Consider the following 26,268-nt stretch of genomic DNA (forward strand, 5'->3'; position numbering starts at 1 on the left):
CACCCCTCTCTCCCCAGCTCGTGAGGTCAACCCAGGTCAACTCGCGTACTCTTCACTGGGAACAAAGCAGGTCAACTTGGGCGAGTCCAAAAGCGGAGAGAGGGGAAGGAAGGGTGCGTCTCATCAGTGTGACGTGCAACAGATCGAATCTCGTTCGCTTCCTTGCTTTCCCCACGCCCCCGCGCGTGCAAAAAAAAAGGTCAACAAGCTTTCAAGTTCATGTTCAACCTTCGGCAATGGCATAGTCCATATTTATTGCCGAAGAGGGGTGAAGCTACTGGTACTATCGATCACTTCAGTTATGTCTTCGCACACGTAGCTTGGTTTAGGCGCGTTGCTTCACCTTTATTTTTGTCTCCAGGGCATTCCGTTTTTCTGAGAAAACACCAGATTGCATTGGCCCTGTTTGTGTTCGATGAGGGGTTGGGGGTGGGAGAGATGGAGATGATGTTTGTGACTTTCATACCCCCTCCCCCCCTAAAAAAAAACCCCACAAACAAACAAGAGGAAAAGGGAATTAACAAGCATGAAAAGCACTCGAAAGGTATGTCCCGTTGCTCCAGTCTGCATCCTGGAATTTCAGTTTTACTTGCGGCTGGTTGTCACGATCTGGGTGGTACTAGACTATATTTTTTTGTTACAGAATAACAACACAAACACACACACATGTACACACACCACACGCATGCACACACACACAAACTACACACACGGACGCAAGCATACACATGCACGCAAGCCACGCACACACACACACAATTAATATTAAAGCATGTGGAAGACTACAAGAGTTATTCACAGGATGCATAACAGATCTATTAATTTTAAACCTTGACAACCAATTTTGAATTATTTGTTGGGAGAGGAAAACTTCTTACATGTATCAAAAGCACACCGGGATTTGAACCCCGAGCCTTCCACACTAAAGGCCCGGCGTCCTAACCACTAGGCTACACACCCTTCACTCTCTTTGTGTTCATTTGCATCCACCTCCCAGAGCCACCACTTCAGGTTTGCTATTGCGGAAAAAAATGTTGCAACCACTACAGAATTATCACTTAAAATTGAATATAAAGCAAAATACAAGCTCACAAGTAAAAACTGCCTCTTGTCAATAAAATGCTGCAAAAGTTACTTCCCTTCACTAAACATCCCTGAGAATTTTTTGTTTGTTTGTTTAACGCCCAGCCGACCACGAAGGGCCATATCAGGGCGGTGCTGCTTTGACATTATAACGTGCGCCACACACAAGACAGAAGTCGCAGCACAGGCTTCATGTCTCACCCAGTCACATTATTCTGACACCGGACCAACCAGTCCTAGCACTAACCCCATAATGCCAGATGCCAGGCGGAGCAGCCACTAGATTGCCAAAGTTCAAGTCTTAGGTATGACCCGGCCGAGGTTCGAACCCACGACCTCCCGATCACGGGGCGGACGCCTTACCACTAGGCCAACCGTGCCGGTCCCCTGAGAATTATTGTCACTGCATTTTACAAACGCCTCAGAACAAAAGAACAAGCACTCAACTTTATATCTTTTATTCTTCATATCAACAGTTTACCTGTACCACAAAAGAAACTGGTTATGTGTGTCCATTCAAAATATCAAAGAATTGAATTACAGCTTTCATTTTCTAATACAGCTTACTTACATGCACCTGAGAAGTTGATTATTATCTGCATAAGAAAGTTAACAGATTTACATAAAATTAAGAATACATAAAAGAGAACAAGAGAGAGAGAAATTCAAGTTTTACACCCTCACGGCAAAGCCATTATGGGCATGTTCCCGGGTTTTACCCCGACTTGACTTTAGATGACATACACAAGTGTATGTGTGTTTAGGTGGCATCAGCCATCTGCACTTATGGTAGTATGACAGAGGTCTTTTACGTGCCACTGTGGTGACACGGGGGTGGGAGATGGATACCGTCTCTGGGTCTGCACATAAAGTTGACCCGTGTCCGTCCCGGCCCGGATTCGAACCAGCAACCTTTCGATCACAAGTCCAGTGCTCTACCACCTGGGCTACCCGGGCCCCCCGAAAGAGAACAAGAATTTAATCCCCTGATCAATCAATCAATCAATATGAGGCTTATATCGCGCGTATTCCGTGGGTACAGTTCTAAGCGCAGGGATTTATTTTTTTATTGTTATTTTATGCAATTTATATCGCGCACATATTCAAGGCGCAGGGATTTATTTATGCCGTGTGAGATGGAATTTTTTTTACACAATACATCACGCATTCACATCGGCCAGCAGATTGCAGCCATTTCGGCGCATATCCTACTTTTCACGGCCTATTATTCCAAGTCACACGGGTATTTTGGTGGACATTTTTATCTATGCCTATACAATTTTGTCAATCGTGGGATCTTTAACGTGCACACCCCCAATGTAGTGTACACGAAGGGACCTCGGTTTTTCGTCTCATCCGAAAGACTAGCACTTGAACCCACCACCTAGGTTAGGAAAGGGGGGAGAAAATTGCTAACGCCCTGACCCAGGGTCGAACTCGCAACCTCTCGCTTCCGAGCGCAAGTGTGTTACCACTCGGCCACCCAGTCCTTATATAGCATACAAGCCATTGGTATTTGTCCTGGTGTGGAACCAAGCATGCATCAAACGTTCATTTCGATCAATCACATATTAAAGGAGACAGTCACATTCATGTTCCTTCTCTTGGCCATAAACTTTCGTAGTTAAAGGCCCACTCCGCCTCATGAAAACAGTTTGGTTCAGATCTGACAAAGCTTTTCCATGGGAAAATCGACGGGCACAGTGGCGTCGTGGTAAGACGTCGGCCTCCTAATTGGGAGGTCGTGTGTTCGAATCTTGGTCGCTGCCGCCTGGCGGGTTAAGAGTGGAGATTTTTCTGATCTCCCAGGTCAACTTATGTGCAGACCTGCTATAGTGATTTAACCCCCTTTGTGTGTACACGCAAGCACAAGACCAAGTGCGCACGGAAAATATCCTGTCATCCATGTCCGAGTTCGGTGGGTTATGGAAACACGAAAATACCCAGCATGCCTACTCAACGAAAGCAGAGTGGAGCCGACTATGCTCTCAGAATATAGTTTGGGGAACCCAAAATGGGCAAAACGAGCTCACACGTAACCAGAATATTCTGGAACGCTGAAGAAGAAGAACATGGAAAAAGACCAACCCTCCACTTGGTCACCTACCAAAAAGCAACAGCCTGACTGCTTGCTGTGGTGAGTTGGAATTTTTTGATGAATTAATTTCCGGAAAAGGCACTGGTGCCTTTTGCAAAATAAATTCTTTGAACAAAAACACCAGAGTGCACATAGGGCACCTAAGCTGTTGACTGTTGGTATGTGACCAAGTGGAAGGGTGGTCTTATACGATGGAAAAGCTTTGCCAGATCTTCTTCTTCTTCTTCTGCATTCGTGGGCTAAAACTCCCAAGTACACTCGTGTTTTTTTGCATGAGTGGAATTTTACGTGTATGACCGTTTTTTTACCCCGCCATTTAGGCAGCCATACGCCGTTTTCGGAGGAAGCATGCTGGGTATTTTTGTGTTTCTATAACCCACCGAACTCTGACATGGATTACAGGATCTTTTTCGTGCGCACTTGGTCTTGTGCTTGCGTGTACAGACGGGGGTGTTCGGACACCGAGGAAAGTCTGCACACAAAGTTGACTCTGAGAAATAAATCTCTCGCCGAACGTGGGGACGAACTCACGCTGAGTGAGCACACAAAGTTGACTCTGAGAAATAAATCTCTCGCCGAACGTGGGGACGAACTCACGCTGACAGCGGCCAACTGGATACAAATCCAGCGCGCCACCAACTGAGCTACATCCCCGCCCTTTTGCCAGATCTGAGATGCAGGCCTGAAAGTCTGATCTGAGGTGAACTGTTTAACGAGGTGGAGTGATCCTTTAAGAAAAATACATTAATGATTATAATCCATCATCTTGGCTTTTTATAAAGGTCATCTCTGTAAGATTGAATGGAATGAAGAAGAATAAATTGACGTCATCATGGAATTTTGGGGTAACTCGATTCTTGGCGATTTTGATGTTTTTGTGCTTTAGACTAAGTAAATCGTTCTGCATGAGAAATATTCTCTCAAAAGCGATTGACAATACATGATGGACAATAAATGATGGACAATACATGATGGACAATACATGATGGACAATACACGATGGACAATACATGATTTAAAATTCTTTTTTCTTTCTATCCATACCAGTTACAAATATAAACCATATTTCATAATAAAAATAATCAGTTTTGGCCTTCTCCTGAAAAGCTGTCAAGATTGAGTTACGCCAAAATTCCATGATGATGTCAAAATGCATAGTCACTCTATGAAAAAACCCAAATCATGGGGATACTGACAGATATCAATCACAAATCCATCCATTAACTGACCTCAGAAAAAAGGCAAGATGACAACAATCAAATACAGTACTGTCATTGGCAGTAAAGCAAAATTTGAGTAACCACTAGAAAAGACTCTTGAAGAAAAGCAAAACTGAACAACATACACAAATTACAGATTTACAGATCTGTTCCAGAACTGTGCCGACTGATACACATCATATAAGGCCACTTTAAAGGCTTACTAACTCGCTCCCGTGTTTACGATGTGTAGTTTGCCCACAATCGATGTCAAATGCATCATGTCGCAATGCGCGGACCATATACATGCATTACAGCTTGTTCTATGTCAACAAAGACGCGGAGTTATTTCCCTTGCGTCAACGCTACCTCTGTTGGCAAATCTATAAATAGGACGATCTAGATCAAAATAAAAATTCAAATATCTCAACATTGAAGGGGTCCTAGACCACAATATTTTGCAGGGAACTTAATTTAGCATGTTTCCAGCTGTTGGTAAAGCAATTAGCGTGTATAGTCATCAAGTACATATGGCTTTAAGCACACATTTATTTTTCTTGTTTTCTACACATTGTATACGGCCACATTACCACTTACACTTTTTTCCTGGTTTTCTTAAAAATTAGGTGGACAACACATACCTTACTACCAAATACATACAGTACCCTCCTGAGATTATCTTTCATAGGTCAAATTATGGGTGTACACAGAACACATCAGGGGAGGTAACCAAAACAAAAGAAAAATCTGAAGCTGTTCAGAGAACATCCAATACGGCCTACATATGAGGTGTCTGAGAGCACCACAGTGCGGAGGGATTCTACGGGCATCGCAGCAAAAAGAAAGAGGGACATTTTTTTCCGGCTTGCAAGGCAGATGCCAGACAGTAACAGTAACACTTGGTGTCTAGACTGAAATAGTAATACGTATGCAAAGCGCCGTCAACAATTTGCATGGGTGAACACCATACTCCAGCAGGACTTTGATTGAGAGTCATATGTATGTCAGGGGCTCACATCCATGAGAGGTGGCATAGGACAATTGTCCGGGACAATGCAAAAGTGATAGGACATTAAAATTTTGTCCTGAACAAAAATAAATCAATGGGACATATTTTTTCTGGCACCAATTTTTGTTCAGAGAAAAAAATCGCGAACTGTCAACCGGCTTGGAGCATTCAGAGTTGCAACCCTTTGAAGCTCTCTATAAAAAGCACATACAGTCTGCTTGGAGAGACACATCGCTTCGCAAAACATCGATAAAATAGCAAATCAAACTACTGTAAATTGGAAAGTATTGACAATGTCCGGATCAAATGAAAGCATAATCGGACAATGACCACTTTGTGACAAAAACAATAGGACATATGTCCTCTTGCATGAAAAATGTACGGGACATTTGGAAAAAATATCCATGTATGTCCGATGTCCGACGTGGATGTGAGCCCCTGGTATGTTCTCGCAATAAAAGCCATGTTGGAGTATGATCTTCACCCATGCAATGGAAAAATCCGAAACTACAACACCATGTTTTCAATGTGGCGCGTTCCACCCTGTTTAGTGCAATTGTGGCTTACGTTTGTTCCCATCATTCAAAATAATCCACGAGTTCCCAGTTCATACTTAAACCATTAATTACTTAAGACTGACAAACATCAGAAGTACATTCATATCACTAAAATATAGTATCTCAGTCGCTAGCACCTCAATATCATCGTTAACAAAAAAAAAGTATGCAAATATATTTTTTCAAACAAATCTTTCTTATATTATCACAGAATTAAAACCACAAAATGAAGTCAGTAATTTAACTAAATGCCCACCAGAATGCCCGATATCGCCCGCTATATAACATAATCCATACATATTACAGATCTTGTAGTTGTAATGGCCGCATCAACCAACTGCAAAATCGCTTTCCCCTTTTCGTGCTGAGAGATGACGAGAGCAAACCTTGCTTCATTAGATCGTTCAGTTAATTCTCATGTAAACTGCGTAAGAGACGGCATGTTTCTTGGCAGGGATGCATTCCGTGAAATAAGACCACTATTACAAATGTAGTCATGAGCTCCAGAAAATCAGACCCGACACACTTCACTCTTTCCCTCAGGAAAGAATCACAGATCAGCAGTCAAAAAGATCATGACATGTATTAAAAACAAATTATTATGGGAATATGCAAGACTAGGTTCACCATTATTCAAGCTTCACGGCAACCATTCCCAGATAACTTCATCTTCGGATTGTTTAGGAATATAGGATTCATTAACAAAGAAAAAGATAACATAAATGTCCATAACCTGTGTATATGAGATAAGTTATCTAAAAAAAATGACATAATACAAATGGTCCCTATATTATAAAAATTGCATACAAGATTAGTATGAAAAAAAGATAACACAAATGACGCAGTGTACTCACGCCCTCAAGAAATTACCAACTGTGATTCCCTTCAGAAAAGACGGAATCACTAGTGGGGAGCTCTACACCTACATCTAGATTGGGAGCAAAGAGAAGCGGATTTCATTTTTCCTTCACGACGGGTGGCTTGTAGTCTGGCTTTACTGCTTCAGTGAACTCTTTGGCGTACATATCCAGACGCTGGGTCATCTGGAACACACAAAAGATTTAAATCAAGCGCTGCACTATCTGGAAAAGAGATAAAAATAATTGCGTCATATGGAACAGAAACGGGAAGATAAATGTTGTCAGAGGATGCGTCATATGGAACAGAGATTGAAGTCAGATACGTCGCTCAGAAAGAGGAACTGGACAGACCCCACCCCTGTGGCCCAAAAACTCTACGGCAGTCTGGAGGACCTGCGGTACACTACCGCTCAGGAAACGGGCGCTACCGTCTGAAGAACGAAAAAAGATAATGCGTCGTCTGGAATGGTGAAAGACAGAGTTTTTAGTCAGGCCACAAAAGTTATGTGATATGCTGATGAAGCTTCATCATCTGGAACAGACAAATACAATTTCACATGCACATTTTATATACAGTGGAACCCCCCTTTTAAGACCCCCTAAGTTAAGGCTTCTCCCTTTTCTTCTTCTTCTTCTTCGTTCATGGGCTTAAGACTCCCACGTTCACTCATGTTTTCAGAACGAGTGGATTTTTACGTGTATGACCGTTTTTACCCCGCCATTCAGGCAGCCATACGTCGATTTCGGGGGAGGCATGCTGGGGATTTTCGTGTTTCTATAACCCACCGAACTCTGACATGGATTACAGGATCTTTTCCGTGCGCACTTGGTCTTGTGCTTGCGTGTACACACGAAGGGGGTTAAGTCACTAAGCAGGTCTGTACATAAGTTGACCTGGGAGATCGAAAAAATCTCCACTCTTAACCCACCAGGCGGCAGCGACCGGGATTCGAACTCACGACCTCCCAATTAGGAGGCCGACGTTGTACCACCACGCCACTGCGCCCGTCGTTCTCCCTTGAAAGACCCTGCTTTCTCAGACTTTCTGTTCATCAGCTGTGTAAATGTACCTCCATTTTGAAGACTCCCTTTTTTCTCAGACCGGATTTTATCTGATTTTCGAGGTCTTAAAATGGGGTCTCTACTGTATAACAAAGTCGTTGCCTAAAATTGCCTTTACAAATTAAACTTTTTGGGGGTAAAATATCATAAGCCTTTCAGCCCATCCGTTCTGCTTCTACATTGCTGCAGACTTTCAAGCTGGGACCAGCCACTGTAAAATCTCAGTTTCGGTCTTCAACTGCTTTCATCTTCTGAACCAATCGAGCAATTGACTTGCTTTCTATTTCAGATGAAAGCTCAAAAGCTATGCTTTCATTTGGCATGTAAACAAGTGATGTCAGGGCTGACACTGAGAATTCTCTCTCTCTGTAAGGGTTTAAAAGCCTTCCAATTGAGGTCTAACGAATGACGTATCACAACGTGCGCGGTCGTCCTTGGTTGTCAAGAAAACCGCGCCGCCACGATCATTGCACAGACCACACTTCTAGACCGCCAATATTTTTTTTGCGCATCACGTGCTCCACATAAATCGGCCGGAAACGAAGCAATTGGGAAACCTGGATACAGTTGGCAAAAATTCAAAATGTTCACAAACAAAATCAGAGACACTAGACGATGTTTGGAAATAACTCTGTCGGGTTTGTATGTGCTGTGAAAGACTGAATACACTTAGAAAATATGAGGAACGCTTTGCTGCGCGACATTATAGGCCAATCACTAGATCAATCAATATCAATATGAGGCTTATATCGCTTATATCCGTGGGTACAGTTCTAAGCGCAGGGATTTTTTATATTTATTTTTTATTTTTAAAATTTTTTTTTTTTTTTATGCAATTTATATTGCGCACATATTCAAGGCGCAGGGATTTATTCACTAGAGAGAGGTGTGTCTTTGTTCACATGTGGAGGCAGGCTGCTCACAAGTGATTGGCCTGTGTTAGGCGGGGATGTAGCTCAGTCGGTAGCGCGCTGGATTTGTATCCAGTTGGCCGCTGTCAGCGTGAGTTCGTCCCCACGTTCGGCGAGAGATTTATTTCTCAGTCAACTTTGTGTGCAGACTCTCCTCGGTGTCCGCGAACACCCCCGTGTGTACACGCAAGCACGAGACCAAGTGCGCACGAAAAAGATCCTGTAATCCATCTCAGAGTTCGGTGGGTTATAGAAACACGAAAATACTCAGCACGCTTCCTCCGAAAACGGCGTATGGCTGCCTAAATGGCGGGGTAAAAAACGGTCATACACGTAAAATTCCACTCGTGCAAAAAACACGAGTGTACGTGGGAGTTTAAGCCCACGAACGCAGAAGAAGACAGAAGAAGATTGGCCTATGTCAGGCGAGAAATCATTCTTCATATTTTCCAAGAGTATTCACTCATCCGGCAGAGATATAAACAACAACAAAACTTCCGTCAAACTTCAAAATAAAGTGATTTTCAGTACGTACATGTATCTTAAAGTTTGCAAAACTCTTACCCTGAAGTTCCAGTTGTCGTTGACCTGCCTGATGAGGTTGAGATCCATCTCTGTCACAAGCAGACCATCCCGAGTACGAGACAGGGCCTGCAAAATAACGCAAACATGAAAGTTGTCATTAACATAAGGGGGGGGGGAAGAGGGAAATTATGATTCGTAATGCAAATAATAAAATCAGTTATATTGAGCTCTGGCATTGTCTATGGCGAACTCTGCTCATTCCTAATCACTGGAATAAAACCACAATTCGTATTTTCTTTTCCAAGTTAAATCTATGCCTAATATATTGTCTGATTAGGCATACAAGCATTGTTAAAAAAAATAATCCCTGCTCAGTCGAGTCAGTGTGTGACCACAAAAAAATAACAAGAAGAGCAAACGCTCGATCGAGTCACTTTCGCAGTTCTGAATATTATATGAGGCATCAGATGGACAGGAAGAAATTGCTATTCACAACACAATGAGTCACGTTCACATAAAATTTGAGCCCGGTCACTTTTATAGTTTCCGAGAAAAGCCCAACGTTAAGTTGTGTGTTGCCGAACAGAAAAGGCTAGTTATCTCCCTTGTTTTTCTGATAACGTTCGTAAAAGGCTACAGATGTAAATACTTTGATGTAAAGAATAATCCTACAAAGTTTCAATCACATCCGATGAACTTTGTCAAAGATATAAAATGTCTAATTTTTCCTTTGACGCTGACCTGTGACCTTGAAAAAGGTCAAAGGTCAACGAAACCATCGTTAAAGTGTAGAGGTCATTGGAGGTCACGACTAAACAAAATATGAGCCCGATCGCTTTGATAGTTTCCGAGAAAAGTCCAACGTTAAGGTGGTGTCTACGGACGGCCGGACAGACTAACACTGACCGATTACATAGAGTCACATTTTCTCAAGTGACTCAAAAAACAAGCCTCAAATGATTCCTGCAGGAAATAAAGAAAATACAGTAGCTGCTTTCTTTCTAATATCAGAGAAAATAGTTAAGATGTTTATGGAATATATCATTCCTAGAACCCTAAATGATTTTCTTCCTTGTAGTTGAAGAAGCTTTGGATTTTTGAACGATTGTCAGAATGATGAAATTCAAAGAACTATTTGTACGTGTGGCCTCTCAAGGACATCATACAGTACATGCTTGCAATCAGCAGGATAAGGGATTGCAAAACTTGACCGCAAAGGGTATCGCAAAGACATGGCTGAATTTGGACTCGATGTGAGCGTTTCTGCGTGTGTGTGTGCATAACGCCATACATTGGGTGTGCACGTTAAAGATCCCACGATTGACAAAAGGGTCTTTCCTGGCAAAATTGCTTAGGCTACCTATACCCGTGTGACTTGGAATAATAGGCTGTGAAAGGTAAATATGCGCCGAAATGGCTGCAATCTACTGGCCGTATAAAATTTCATCTCACACGGCATCACTGCAGAGCGCCTAGAACTGTACCCACGGAATATGCGCGATATAAGACTCATTGATTGATAAGTCGATATTTGCAAGTCATAGCTGAATTTGAAATCAATGTGTGTGTGTTTGTGTATGTGTGTATATTAGAAAGTCAGTGTATGTGTGTACATCTTTTTGAACAACTTCAAGAAGGTACAGATCCACTAAATGAGTCATTGACAATGCAGTGTGTGTATGGCTCTAAAAGTTTTGTTGAATACATCATTACATGAACTGCAGATGTGCTTTACCATCAGAGTGTAAAAGCAATTTGTGGACACACACACGCACACACACAAGAGATCCACTGGATATATACAGCCAAAGAGAGTAAGAAAGAAAGAAAGAAAGTAGAGGAGAAAAGAGACACACAGGATTGATACAGGGCATAACAACAGATACTACCGTATATACAATACATTCATTCAATAAAGTGACATCTCAGAAGTCAAAACTGGACATGTAATGTAATAGTAAGTTTTATTCAAAATGATTATGATTATGATCTGACTCAAAACGTCACAGATAACACGTCTGTCAAAAATTTAATACAGGTTATAGTAACATATCATATACTGTACAACGTACACTAAATGAAGAAACATTTTAATGTGAAAACTGTACATTTATCTTATTCAAAGTAATTTTGCATTACAAATAATTTTAGTGTTTCCAGTTCTAATGGCTGACCCTATTTTTCCTCCCCACACTGGGAATTTTTTGTAAATTATATTTCTTTTAGCCTTGAACAACAACCTGATTTGAAGACAACAGAAGGAACAGTACTCTTCTCGGACACCCAGGGGACACTGTCGGCACAAGCTTCAATTTCAAGCAAATTAACATTCTTCTTCTTCTTCTTCTTCTGCGTTCGTGGGCTGAAACTCCCACGTACACTCGTGTTTTTTGCACGAGTGGAATTTTACGTGTATGACCGTTTTTTACCCCGCCATTTAGGCAGCCATACGTTGTTTACGGAGGAAGCATGCTGGGTATATTCGTGTTTCTATAACCCACCGAACTCTGACATGGATTACAGGATCTTTTTTGTGCGCACTTGGTCTTGTGCTTGCGTGTACACACGGGGGTGTTCGGACACCGAGGAGAGTCTGCACACAAAGTTGACTCTGAGAAATAAATCTCTCGCCGAATGTGGGGACGAACTCACGCTGACAGCGGCCAACTGGATCCAAATCCAGCGCGCTACCGACTGAGCTACATCTCCTCCCAAATGAAAATTCATATAAGCCTGAGTAAAAAAATTGTTTAAAATTCAAGATCTACCCACCTACCTACATCAATTAACTTTGGCCTGGTCTATGGTAACAACCTTTCTCTTTAATGTTAGGGGGGGGGGGGGGGGGACGCACACAAAAAAAAAGCTATTTCAGCAAATGAAAACCAAAAAAACCTACATCGCGGTACATCACTGTGTTAACAATTTTAACTTTAAGTAAAATTGAATTTATTATTTATAAAGCAATTCTTCTGCAAAAACTTGTCCATGAGGCTGGCCATACATGTTTACTTAAATAAATAATGCAGCAGCAGATTTTCCTGGACCAACAATTCAATTATTAGGAATTAATTTATTTCTTTCTTTTCTTTCTTTATTTGGTGTTTAACGTCGTTTTCAACCGTTCAAGGTTATATCGCGACGGGGAAAGGGGAGAGATAGGATAGAGCCACTTGTTAATTGTTTCTTGTTCACAAAAGCACTAATCAATTTTTAGTTAATCACATGTAATTTTAACTAAAAGTAAATCGAAATAAACACTCGTTCCTGCAACAGTAAACTGTAAAGGCCTACAGACTACATTCTTTACACTGAAAAGTTCACAGCAAATCTGACCAATTTCAAAGAAAGTGCATCAAAGACAAAGGAAATGCTATTTGAAAGCCATTGAAAATCATCTTGAAATAAGTTACCAACCAAGACACACAGATGTATGCATTCACAATTACTGCTCATAATCTTTTTTATAAGGCAAAAATAAAAAGTCTGTTTACGGTAACATAGGCAAAAAAAATAGTGTCGGTAGGTCGGGATTTTTTTTGTTCTTTTTTTTTCTCCCCAAAAACATATTTTTAAGTTATTTTGCCAAAAAACAGACTTTTTTTTTCTCTCCCCAGATGCCAAAAAAAGTCTAGGGTCGCGCGAAAAATAGGGTCGGTCGGGATACCGTAAACAGACTTTTTTTTTGTTGGCCTAGGTTTTATCATTCAGTGACACTGACAGTGTAAGAGTAACAACAAAAAGACACAAAAATTGAAACAATAATTTTGATGCAACAAGCAGTAGCAACACAATTTTTTTTTCAATTGCAGCTAATTTGTCTGCAAACGAGTACTTTGACTAGTTGTATGCTAACTGAACAACTCACCTACCAGAAATTTGAACAGATGTTGCCTGTTATAATTTGTCAGATCTACGATACGTACAAATGAACTTTCCATAGCACCACCTCTCGAAAGCGATGTTAGTTTGTTACACAGCTTTTTTTTAATTTTTTTTAAACTGTTACTGCTGGGAAAAAAGCGCTCACACAACTTGCAAGACTATGCAACAATGGATCAATATGCAAATTATACCTCCAGTTGTAGAAAACTACTACTTCCTACTTTGCAATTAACAAATATATAATGAACATTTCTGCACAATGACAACAATTTGAAGACCAAAAAAATTGCACAGCTTATACTTCTAGTTATAATTAAAAATATGCAGGTACCAGACCTGTTTACCCCCATAAGTGTTTTGGAGTAATGCTCAGCCCCAAAAATAGTAATCCTGGCACAAAAATAGTAATCATCCAGCATTCGTCGCCAATTACAACGCACATGACAACTGTGTCTGCGAAACGCCATCATGCACATATATATATCCATCATTCACACATCAGTCAGTGTTTGTAGTCATCATAATTTCAAAGATCACATCAAAAGCACATGCATCACTGATTCTTTTTCTTTTGCTCGTAGTAGGCCTTTTTCAGTGTGTCAAGCGCTTCTCTACTGTACTTGCGCTTGCCGAATGAGTGAGGGCGAGACTTCACCACTAGAATAAGGCTCTCCAGCGTCTCATCAGACAGACATGATCTCTGGTCAGTCCTGTGCTTTTTCACCCCATTTTGCCATTGAAAAAAACAATGCCAAACATGTGAATAGATAAAAAATAAATAAAAATAAAAAATAAAATTTTTTTTTTTTAATTTTTTTATTTATGAAAATCGTATTCGTAGTCTTGACACGGATAGCGGAATGGCGTATTTTTTTTCAGAAAATCGTAATAAATTACGCCAAAATCGTAAGGGTAAACAGGTCTGAGGTACCATCGAAATGATAGTAACCACTTACACTACAGAAAACTTTACAATTACAGACACAGAAATATCAACTATACTTTGACCCCAAGTTTGAGACAACATGCTCTTTTTTTTTATCTTTTTTTTTTACAAAACTGGAATTACAGTGCTTACTAAATTACACACACACACGCACAACAAATCCTGCAGAGTTGACTGTATAATACTACAAATCCTAGAACCAGTAAAGACTGAAGGGCCTCATCACTTAGGGCCACCAGAGTCGCAGGAGAAAATCTGCTCCTCTAGGGCGTGCAGATTGTTAAGGTGCAGGTCGTGCCTCGTCAAAAAGTTCCGTACCGCCACCAGCGCGCCATGAACCTCGCTACTATCCTCCGGCAAGTCCCCCTTTGGACCAGCCACACTGGGAGTGTTCTCCACTGAAGTGTTGGACAGCGCAGCAAAGTTAAGACCACTGTTGTCCATGGACACGTCATCACTCGGCTCCAGCCCGACGTCAGTGAAACCTTGCTGACGAAGATCGGAGAGAATCCTGCACTCAGCGCTGAGGAGGTCGGAATCAGCAGAACACTCTGCATCCACGTCTATGTTGATGTACTCCTCAAACTGCTCGTCCGAGATGAAGCCTTCGGGCAGTTCGGGCAAGCTGTCGTCCGAGGTCTCGGGTAGGCCGTGAATGTGCGGGGCACAGATGCCAGACTTGCTGAAACACTGCACGATGTCCTGGGGACAGACGCTCGTCCACGCCTGCTTCAGCATGCTCACAGCGTCTTCAAAGTCAACGTTCACAGCCCATTCCGGAGCACCCTTCTCCTTGGTGGCGTTGCCGTCAGGCTTGCCGTTAGCGAAGAGCTCAGGGTTTTTGGCAAAGAGTTTCAGGAGGATCTGCTTGCGGTAGTGGGAACGCATGCTGTAGAAAATGCCATGGAAAAAAGGAGTGGTGTAGGATCGTATGTACAGGACGCGGACATGCTCCAAACTTTTCCCAGCTTCAGGGATGTGGGGCGGGGCATTGTCGACGAGCAGGAGGATGTAACGTCGCTGTTTGCGCATGGAGTAGTCCAGTGCCGTAAGGAATTCCCTGTACACGTCCGAGGTCATCCAAGCGTGCGGGGCTTTGGCCCGGTGACACCCTGGGATCGATGGTGCCGTTTCTGACTCAGACTTCTTGGAGTCTTCGATGATCAGAAAGTCTCGTTTGTCTGCGCCAGTTACGTTGCAGGTTAGGAGAACAGTGATCTGCTTGTTGTTGGTCTCGGACATCTTCTCTTTCTTGTCACTGTCCCCCTCCCCTTCTCCCTCCTCCCCATCCTCAGGCTCTGTGCCGTCCATGTTCGGCATGGCGTCATAATGAAGGGCCAGTTCGTCAGCACAGTACACGTCACTCAGGTCATAGTTCTTCAAAATGTCCAGCAGCTGGTTGGAAATGCGACTCTCTTTCTTGAACAAGGCCTTGGGTCTGCCCCGTCCACCAGACCCCTGCAGCTTCTTCCCGGCTGACCCTGGTCCTAAGTGGCGAGACCAGGGAGAGAAATCGGGATCCATGTCCCTGTAGGACCGCCGTCCAAAAGTAGAGGAATGGTTCTTCCAATACTCAAGCCAGCCGTTGTCATTAGTCTGCGTTTGGGCCTGCCCAGAAGACCCATCAAAAGTGCTTTCCGAGGGTGGATAAGGGCTTCTTGACTGGTCCATGCTCTGTGATAAGTCTTCATCTTTCATTGCCACTTGTGAGCTTTCATCAGTCTCTGTGGTGATGCGGCGCTTCTTCTGTTCTGGGTCATCACAAGCCTCCCATTCCGCGTCGATGTCCTCTCGTCTGCTCACAATCCGCGAAATCTGGGACTGGGAGCAGTTGTAGATCTTTGCCACATCAGTCTGTGACGTACGATTGTCAATCAGCCGAATTATCTCCTTCTTGTCTGCCAGTGTAAGATCGTGTCTGCGTCTTCTTGTTGCGTAACTCATTTTCACCTATGATATCCCCGGAACACTGTTCCACCGTGCAATAAAACTGTCAAATTCTTGTTCAGTTGTTGTCCGGTGCTCACAACAAAGACGCGCACTATACTTGCAGCTGAATCACAAATGTCTGCAAAAGCAACTCGTTAAACAAGTGCACACAATGAGCGCTGAATTCGCTACACACAAGATTTCTTTGTGGATACGATTATTCCAATCGCAAAACCTCAAGAGCAGTTTACAACCGGAGAAAACTCTTTCCTCAATGAATCGCCGCCATTTTACCCCACGCTCATTAATGACCTTCCGCTGGCCTTGACCCAAACTTCCGTCGTCTGCTAGAGCTGTGTCAATGTATCCTCTGGTTACATCGTACTTCCCGCACAGTGAAAATTTTGCATTGTCAGCGCCCTGTTGTAATCTAAGTCTAAAAACAGATAAATACACTCTCTTCGTCAACATTCTGCCATGTAATTTCAAGTCAACAGTATTCGCTTTTCACGACGATGTGCCTCAGTTTCAACATACTGTATGTCTGCAAAACTACCGGTGCACTTCAAACAAAACTCAAGCTCTCTCTCTCTCTCTCTCTCTCTCTCTCTCTCTCTCTCAGATAAATAGCACAAACAAACTCTCATTCACACACATGTAAGTTCTTAGCATTCTTGTGTACATATCCGTATAATTATTATTTTTTCCATTTTGCGTGTACGTGCGTACAATGTCTATGTATATATTGTGCGATTCAGAGTATTGACTATTCGCTCCCCGGGCGAGGGCTGGTTAAAAATTGAAAAAAAGGTTGCTTGTATGAATATGCCACAGTCCTCTTAAATCTCTCTCTCTCTCTCTCTCTCTCTCTCTCTCTCTCTCTCTCTCTCTCTCGCAACTTGAGTAAATAACACAAACAACACCCATTCACACACATTCATGTTCTCTCTTCCCCCCTTTCTCTCCCCATCTCAGTCTCGATCTCTATCCAACACTCACACACACTGACTGTGCTTGTAGCATTTAAGTTACACCAGTCACTAATTTAAATTGTCACCTCAGCAAATTTCATTGCAGCACTACCCCCTCCTCCTCCCCCTACTCACCCCACCCCCATATAGACAGGCTTGAACAAGATTGCCATACTCAGTAATTGGACACTCTTTCCTTCGTCTTAAACCCCACCAAAGGTGTGCCCTACTGCCCCACAAAATTGTTAAAAACACCATTATTTACCAGCAGTCTAATTCTGTTACACCAGTCTAGATCTGACACCCACTTTAGAGACACGCGTACAGTGGTACCTGTAAAGATGTCACAGCCTGTGAAGCCTCTCCGACGAGAGGACACCTCCCTTGAAAGGACACCTGCTGTCTGTCCCTTATTTGTCTTTTATGTTGACCAAGACAGGTCGACAACCTGCATTGTACGGATCAACACTTGTTACTGCAGTGCGCCCACAGAGATAACTCTGTATTTACACCCCCGGTATAGGGGTGTGTATAGGATTTGGTCGATGTGTTTGTTTGTTTGTGTGTGTGTTTGTGTTCGCATATATAGATCTCAAGAATGAACGGACCGATCGTCACCAAACTTGGTGAACAGGTTCTATACATTCCTGAGACGGTCCTTACAAAAATTGGGACCAGTCAAACACACGGTTAGGGAGTTATTGGTGGATTAAGATTCTACAAGGACTTATAGAGGGACATATTAATGGTCAAAGGGAAATAACCTTCTCAGTTGGTGGCAGTGAGAATGGTTATTTCCCTTTGACCAACGGGGGTGTTTTTCCTACCTCGGAGGAATTTCTTGTTTATCTCTGTATTTAGAGCTAACTCTGTATCTCTGTGTGGACAACTCACTGACGCAATACAGTGGAACCCCTCATTTAAGACCCCATCCTCCAACCCCCTGTTTTAAGACTGCCCCTCTTTTCAGACCCTGTTTTCTCCATTTTTCAACTCTGCAAATCAATCAATCTATCAATATGAGGCTTATAACGCGCGTATTCCGTGGGTACAGTTCCAAGCGCAGGGATTTATATTTTTGTATATTTTTTTATTTGATGCAATTTATATCGCGCACATATTCAAGGCGCAGGGATTTATTTATGCCGTGTGAGATGGAATTTTTTTTTTTTTTTTTTTACTCAATACATCACGCATTCACATCGCATTCACATCAGCCAGCAGATTGCAGCCATTTTGGCGCATATCCTACTTTTCACGGCCTATTATTCCAAGTCACACGGGTATTTTGGTGAACATTTTTATCTATGCCTATACAATTTTGCCAGGAAAGACCCTTTTGTCAATCGTGGGATCTTTAACGTGCACACCCCAATGTAGTGTACATGAAGGGACATTGGTTTTTCGTCTCATCCGAAATACTAGCACTTGAACGCACCACCTAGGTTAGGAAAGGGTCGAACTCGCAACCTCTCGCTTCCGAGCGCAAGTGCGTTACCACTCCAGTCTGTCAATAACCTCTGCAAATGTACCCCAATTGTATTTTTTGTTTGTTTGTTTGCTTAACGCCCAGCCGACCACGAAGGGCCATATCAGGGCGGTGCTGCTTTGACATATAACGTGCGCCACACACAAGACAGAAGTCGCAGCACAGGCTTCATGTCTCACCCAGTCACATTATTCTGACACCGGACCAACCAGTCCTAGCACTAACCCCATAATGCCAGACGCCAGGCGGAGCAGCCACTAGATTGCCAATGTTAAAGTCTTAGGTATGACCCGGCCGGGGTTCGAACCCACGACCTCCCGATCACGGGGCGGACGCCTTACCACTAGGCCAACCGTGCCGGTCTTCCCTAGCTTTTGTAAGACTCCAGTCTGTCAATAACCTCTGCAAATGTCCCCCTATTTTCAGACTCCTTCCTTTTTAAGACACGATTTTTCAGATTTTATTTAGGACTTACACTGAGGTGGGGGGGGGGGGGGGTCCACCGTACTTCTCTTTCTTTGATCATGAGCTGAATGAAACTCCCACGTTCACTCATGCTTTTGCACGAGTCATAGACCTATAGGTCCCTGCACAAGTGGATTGTTACGTGTATGGCCGTTTTTACCCCACCATTCAGGCAGCATGCGCCGATTTGGGGGGGGGGGGGGGGTTCCGCTCTACAATTCTCTCGCACCTGAGTCGGCCGCCGCGCAGGGGGTCGCGGGTTATTCAACCGTTTACGATCAAGGGTCCAGCGAGTAGTACGCTGACCGGTTTACTGGACAACTGCTGGCCAACATTCAGGACACACGCTAATAGTGTCCAGCATCCGGGACGGAGTCCATACAGAGCCGAGCCGCGACCGTCTTCTTCTGGTGGTGTAGAATACCTCTGCCGATTGACCTCACCCTCTCTGTGACCTCACCAGCCATGCATGGAGGCAAAGCAAAGGCACGTGACAGTCAATTCAATTCAATTCAATAAAACTTTATTGTCTGAATGCAACAAACAGAAATTTGTCTTCTGGCTCGTGAACGAAGTAACTTCACATAAAAACACACTCTCAGAACGTATAGACACATAAAAGTACACATCAATACACATAACCCAAACAAAGAGTTACAGCTCATTATTTTTAGTCTTCTTTCTCACCACACTATATTTTCTTGTCTTGTAAACCTTTTTTTTTTTTTTTTTTAGTAAATAAGGCAAGAGCCAGATGCAAAAAGGCATATATTTATGCACATTATCGTACCCTCGTTAAAATAAAGAACCATCACGTCATTGTCAGAATCGCTGATGCGTGGCACCTTTGCGGCAGCTTGGCAGCTTGCATACTTGTTAAATGCGTCTGTGAGATCGTTTGAGATGTCTTCTTCTTCTTCTTCTTCTTCTGCGTTCGTGGGCTGAAACTCCCACGTACACTCGTGTTTTTTTGCACGAGTGGAATTTTACGTGTATGACCGCTTTTTACCCCGCCATTTAGGCAGCCATACGCCGTTTTCGGAGGAAGCATGCTGGGTATTTTCGTGTTTCTATAACCCACCGAACTCTGACATGGATTACAGGATCTTTTTCGTGCGCACTTGGTCTTGTGCTTGCGTGTACACACGGGGGTGTTCGGACACCGAGGAGAGTCTGCACACAAAGTTGACTCTGAGAAATAAATCTCTCGCCGAACGTGGGGACGAACTCATGCTGACAGCGGCCAACTGGATACAAATCCAGCGCGCTACCGACTGAGCTACATCCCCGCCCTGACTGAGCTACATCCCCGCCCTGACTGAGCTACATCCCCACCCTGACTGAGCTACATCCTCGCCCTCACTGAGCTACATCCCCGCCCTGACTGAGCTACATCCCCGCCCTGACTGAGCTACATCCCCGCCCTGACTGAGCTACATCCCCGCCCTGTTTGAGATATCTAGTGTGCGCGAAGATTAAAGAAAAAATCCACACAAATACTGTAATATTTCCGTGGCAAAGAAGTAAAAACTCGACTTGTTGAAACTTTCAGGTGTATCAAATGACTTGTTTTCCGATGAATTCAAAATGTCAGTTGTTGGTTAATGCACTGTAGAACACTATTGTTTCAGTGGAACCCTCTTTAAGACACCCTACCATCCCACCATTGCTCCACTGATTTTAAGATCGTTTTTCAGATCTTGCATTCATAATCTCTGTAAATTTGCCCCATTTTAAGACTCCCTCCTTTTTAAGACCGGTGTCACGAACTAAAAACTCTGCCTGAACAATCCTTCTCATTGCGCATGCGCTAACATGGGGAGATCAATCAGGTCGTGAACAACCTAATCCTAACCTTAACCCTTACCCTAACCCTTACCCTAATCCATGGTTCGTTCGGTCAAAGGGTCGCATTTTTTAAGTCCAAGATTGGCGTATGCACACTGACTGCAATGAGAAGGATTGTTCAGCAGAGGTTTCAGTTTCAGTTCGTGACACCGGCACTCTAAACAGAATTGAACACAGTTTGAACACGTTGTGACATTGTTTGTAGTTCTGCTGGCAAAAGTTGCACACATGGTGTCCACTATAGTGTTCAGATGATAATCACATAGTGTTCACAAGTGTTGATTTGAACACTATGTGTTTGTTATGTGTGCTTCTTTCACTAATTGAACTTAATACTATGTCACAAAGTGTTCAAAACGTGTTACAGACATGTGTTCAAAATGTGTTCAATTCTGTCAAGTGTGACTTTTTCATATTTTTGAAGGGTTTTAAATGGAGGTTCCACTGTGCCTTCTGCATGGGTCGGAAGATGCAGCTAGCGTGGATTTAATCCCCCCCCCCCCCCCCCCCCCCTAGCCTCTCCATGCAGAAAGCTCACCAGTACTTCTCGGAGACGGTGAGAGCATAGGTGCCAGAAATTGTGTACTTTCTTCTTACTCTTCTTTGTCGGCGCTCTTGAAGTCTTAATTGAAAGTGTGTGTGTGTGTGTGTGTGTGAGTGTGTGTGTGTGAGTGTGTGTGTGTGTGTGTGTGTGTGTGTGTGTGTGAGTGTGTGTGTGTGTGTGTGTGTGTGTGTGAGTGTGTGTGTGTGTGTGTGAGTGTGTGTCTGTGTGTGTGTGAGTGTGTGTGTGTGTGTATGTGTGTGTATGTGTGTGTCTGTGTGTGAGTGTCTGTGTGTGTGAGTGTGTGAGTGTGTGTGTGTGTGTGTGTGTGTGTGTGTGTGTGTGTGTGTGTGTGTGTGTGTGTGTGACTGACTGAGACAGACAGAGACATGCAGACAAACAAACAGACAGACAGAGACTGAAACTCAATGTTACAAGCATAACTTGAGGATTCAAGAATCCAACAACTCATCTAACCAAAGAGCTTCTTACTTCGCGGAGGCTCTCTTTATTAAAGACTTTGCTCTAACTCCCCTGCGGCCACATACCCCCAATCCCCTCCCCACTGAACTTGTTCACCCTCCCCCGTAATTACCTCTCAACCTCAACCTCTCCCCGTGCGTCAAAGGTGGGTCCAGAATAAGGACCACCGCCCCATATCTTGGACAATTAGGACTGCGAAGAAGGGGTTGGAGAGCTTTTTGGACTCCATTTCTGACACTCGGTGACCGTGCCTCCTCTGCGGGAAAGCAATGCACTCTGCCGTGTCCCAATTTCTAGACTGCTAGCCCGGTTCGCGGACAGGCGCGGTTACCTGACCCCCCAACGACTCACAGTGAGGTCGTCCGTGAACTAGTTCCCAGACAGAGAGTACACCACTGGCTATGTGGAGAGCGATCATCGACTACAAATCCGTGTTGAAAGAAGTCAGGTGACGCATGAAGTAAAGTGGGTAGAAGTAGGTAGGTCTGGGCAGAGTCTGGGTTCACTTTAGAGAAAAGGGTCCGGTGTGTGTGTATTTGTGTATGTACGGTGTGTGTGTATTTGTGTGTATGTACGGTGTGTGTGTATTTGTGTATGTACGGTGTGTGTGTATTTGTGTATGTACGGTGTGTGTGTATTTGTGTATGTACGGTGTGTGTGTATTTGTGTATGTACGGTGTGTGTGTGCATGCGTGTGTGTGTGTTTTGGGTGGTGTGTGTATGTGTGTGTTTTGGGTGGTGTGTGTATGTGTGTGTACATGCGTGTATGTGTTTTTGGTGGTGTGTGCATGTGTGTGTTTTGGGTGGTGTGTGTATGTGTGTGTGCATGCATGTACTTGTATGTGTTTTGGGTGGTGTGTGTATGTGTGTGTGCATGCGTGTGTGTGTGCATGCGTGCATGCGTGTATGTGTTCAAGTTTTGGGTGGTGTGTGTATGTGTGTGTTTTGGGTGGTGTGTGTATGTGTGTGTTTTGGGTGGTGTGTGTATGTGTGTGTGCATGCGTGTATGTGTTTTGGGTGGTGTGTGTGTTTTGGGTGGTGTGTGTGTGTTTTGGGCGGTGTGTGTGTGTGTGTGAGAGAGAGAGAATGAGTGGGTGAGTAAGTGAGTAAGTGAGTGAGTGAGTAAGTGAGTGAGTGTGTGTATGTGTGTGTGAGTGAATGAGTGTGAGTGAATGAGTGCATGGTTGGGATCAAACCAGTTCCTGAAGCAATAACAAGCTAGCAGAATCATTCAATTCTAATAGCAAACCTGCCCAAAGGGCATTTCCTTGGAACCCATTTCAACACTATGTATGCTGCTTGCTTGCATGGTGATATGTGTGTGTGTGTGTGTGTGTGCTTATGACCAAATGTTCAAGTGTTAACAACACAGGTTAGGCAAAAAAAAAAAAGAAGGTCTGTTTACGGTAACATAGGCCAAAAAAATAGGGTCGGTAGGTCGGGATTTGTGGGGTTTTTTTTCCCCAAAAAAAAACCATGTTTTTACGTTATTTTGCCAAAAAAAACAAGATTTTTTTTTTTTTTTTTTTCCCCAAATGCCAAAAAAAAAGTCTAGGGTCGCGCGAAAAAACTAGGGTCGGTCGGGTTACCGTAAACAGACCTATTTTTTTTTTGGCCTTATCACTAGAGCTGTGGTAGCTGTTTGTGTCAGAGACACAGAGCAGTAGTAGAACCACACTTCATTTTGGAATACACTGTACCATTTCTTGATATAATTGATATTTGATTCTCAGCCAAGGTTCTTACCAGAGACTTCAATACTGATGAATCACTGAGCACTTCACAGTGTCTGTGTCATAGTACTGGCGTAATAGTACTGGTGTCATAGTACTGGTGTCATAGTACTGGTGTCATAGTACTGGTGTCATAGTACTGGCGTAATACAGTGGAACCCCCTGTTAAGCCCCCCCCCCCCCCCCCCCCAATTTAAAACATCTCCCTTTTTAAGAGCATGATTTTTCAGATTTTCTGTTCAAAACATCTGTAAATTCACCCCCATTTTAAGACTGCCTCCTTTTTAAGACCTGATTTTCTTAAGAGTTTTTGAGGTCTTAAAAGGGGGTTCCACTGTATCGGTCTGAACACAGCTGTTTGTCAAATCAAAGTAAGCAACTGTGTTTTGTATTCATGAACAAAAAATATGAGAAAAACTGGGTCTTAACTCATTGTCTCCCAGGCACGAATATATCCGTACCCACTCATATGGCTCTACCTGACCAGGTACGGATATATATCCGCTCAGACTGTTAGCTTCAGTCGCTTCCTGTAACGTCGATCCAACGCCTGCATTCCAGCGTGTTGATACATAGTTCCTACACAGTTACTGCAATTCTGAGTGACCTGCTGCAGCACAGCTGGTCTCGGCTAAAAAAACCTTGGTCAACATAGCTGGGGTAGAAAGTGTTAGGAAGGTTGCACTGTACTTCTGTACACCCCTTTACCCATGCTTTATTTGACACACACAAACAGTGGAACCTCCCTTCAAAGACCTCCAAGAATCTAAGAAAATCAGGTCTGGGTAAAGGGGGGAGAAAGGAGTGCAAGAGAAAGTTGAAGCCTGAGAACACACAAGGTAGATCGAGTGCATGTCAGAGAGAAAGAAAGAGAGAGAGAGAGAGAGAGAGAGAGAGAGAGAGAGAGAGAGAGAGAGAGAGAGAGAGAGAGAGAGAGAGAGAGAGAGATAGAGAGAGAGAGACAGAGACACACACGAGAGAGAGAGAGAGAGAGAGAGAGAGAGAGAGAGAGAGAGAGAGAGAGAGAGAGAGAGAGAGAGAGAGAGAGAGAGAGAGTGAGAGAGAGAGAGAGAGAGAGCGAGAGAGAGAGAGAGAGAGAGAAAGAGAGAGAGAGAGAGAGAGAGAGAGAGAGAGAGAGAGAGAGAGAGAGAGAGAGTGAGAGAGAGAGAGAGAGAGAGAGAGCGAGAGAGAGAGAGAGAGAGAGAGAGAGAGAGAGAGAGAGAGAGAGAGAGAGTGAGAGAGAGAGAGAGAGAGAGAGCGCGAGAGAGAGAGAGAGAGAGAGAGAGAGAGAGAGAGAGAGAGAGAGAGAGAGAGAGACAGAGAGAGACAGAGACAGAGAGAGAGAGACAGAGAGCGAGAGAGAGAGAGAGAGAGAGAAAGAGAGAGAGAGAGAGAGAGAGAGAGAGAGAGAGAGAGAGAGAGAGAGAGAGAGAGAGAGAGAGAGAGAGAGAGAGAGAGAGAGAGAGAGCGAGAGAGAGAGAGAGAGAGAGAGAGAGAGAGAGAGAGAGAGAGAGAGAGAGCGAGAGAGAGAGTGACAGAGAGTGACAGAGAGAGAGAGAGACAGTGCAGGCATGAAAACTGAGAAAAAAAAATACTGAAAACAAAATTCGAAGGCGCGTAGTGCCAAGTTTCGCAGGCGCGTAGCACCAAGTTTCGCAGGCGCGAAGCGCCAAGACTTCTAGGGAAGTCCGGGGGCATGCCCCCCCGAATTTTTTTTTTTTCAAGGGTGCAATTTGGTGCAATCTGGGGCTATCTGAGCCTTAAAATTGGATTCAAACATGGTCCCAAAACTATTTTACTATAACTATGACTAGGAAAAAAAAAAAAAAAAAAAAATTTAAAAAAAAAAAAAGGAAAAATACGGAAAATAAAAAAAAATACTGTTTATTTTTTTCAAAAATACGGAAAATACAGAGAATTTTCATGCCTGCAGTGACAGAGAGAGAGAGAGAGAGGGAGAGCAGAGAGCAGAGAGCAGAGAACAGACAATAAAATATGCACTCACTGGTGTTCTGCTGCCATCAGGACCAGTCACATAGCTGGAGCCTACATGGAAAAACAATGGAAAAAGAGATACACATACTACACACAAAAATACCAAAAAAACATGAATGGAATTTTAAAAAAATAGTTACATCTCAAATAAAGTGGAAACCCCCTCCTCACACAATCGGACCGTGGTGCGTTTTGGCGCTAGACCTAACTTTTAAAATCTAAATAATAAATTGACAGCTGGTTACACAAACATTCTTGAATCATAAAAGAATTCTTTTTTCATCAAGACAAGATCAGTACAATTCGAAGTTTTGAAAGTTTGAAAAAAGAAAAGCCCGGAAGCAGGGTCACGCAAGGTCGTGGTTCTCGTAGCAGACTGTGTTTATGCCCATCGCCAGTTCCTCTGAACAGTCAAAAGCCATCGCTAGAGTTCTTGTGAACCACAGCCGTTTGTTTCGTGCATAGTCAGAGGTACATAATAACGTGCTATTGCAGATAAGCTCACAGCGAATTACAAACTGACGACAACATTGTGAAAAAGAGAAACTGGATCACACGGGTTCACAATGGCTCAGGGGTACGATAAACTACGCAAAAATAAATTCTTTGAAAATTGCTCGCTCTTTACGGAGGGCACCTAGGACGTTCGTTCTCAAGCGGTGAGTGTTTAAATGAAAGG

The 26,268-nt window shown here is 43.4% G+C and overlaps 1 protein-coding gene across 1 annotated transcript in view; it reads right to left on the reverse strand.

The window, feature by feature from the left end:
• Positions 1 to 1,525: 1,525 nt before the first annotated feature.
• The window catches only part of LOC138976590 (beta-ureidopropionase-like), a 40,214-nt gene continuing 15,471 nt past the window's right edge, over positions 1,526 to 26,268 (reverse strand). Inside the window, exons 12-14 of the mRNA XM_070349441.1 lie at positions 25,600 to 25,640; positions 9,344 to 9,430; positions 1,526 to 6,989 (exon numbers count right to left, since the gene is read on the reverse strand). Of these exons, the coding sequence (XP_070205542.1) occupies positions 6,903 to 6,989; positions 9,344 to 9,430; positions 25,600 to 25,640 (215 nt within the window). The 3' untranslated portion in view covers positions 1,526 to 6,902. The remainder of the gene's footprint in view (positions 6,990 to 9,343; positions 9,431 to 25,599; positions 25,641 to 26,268) is intronic.

The sequence above is a fragment of the Littorina saxatilis genome, linkage group LG9 (assembly GCF_037325665.1).
Source record: "Littorina saxatilis isolate snail1 linkage group LG9, US_GU_Lsax_2.0, whole genome shotgun sequence".
NCBI lineage: Eukaryota > Metazoa > Mollusca > Gastropoda > Littorinimorpha > Littorinidae > Littorina > Littorina saxatilis.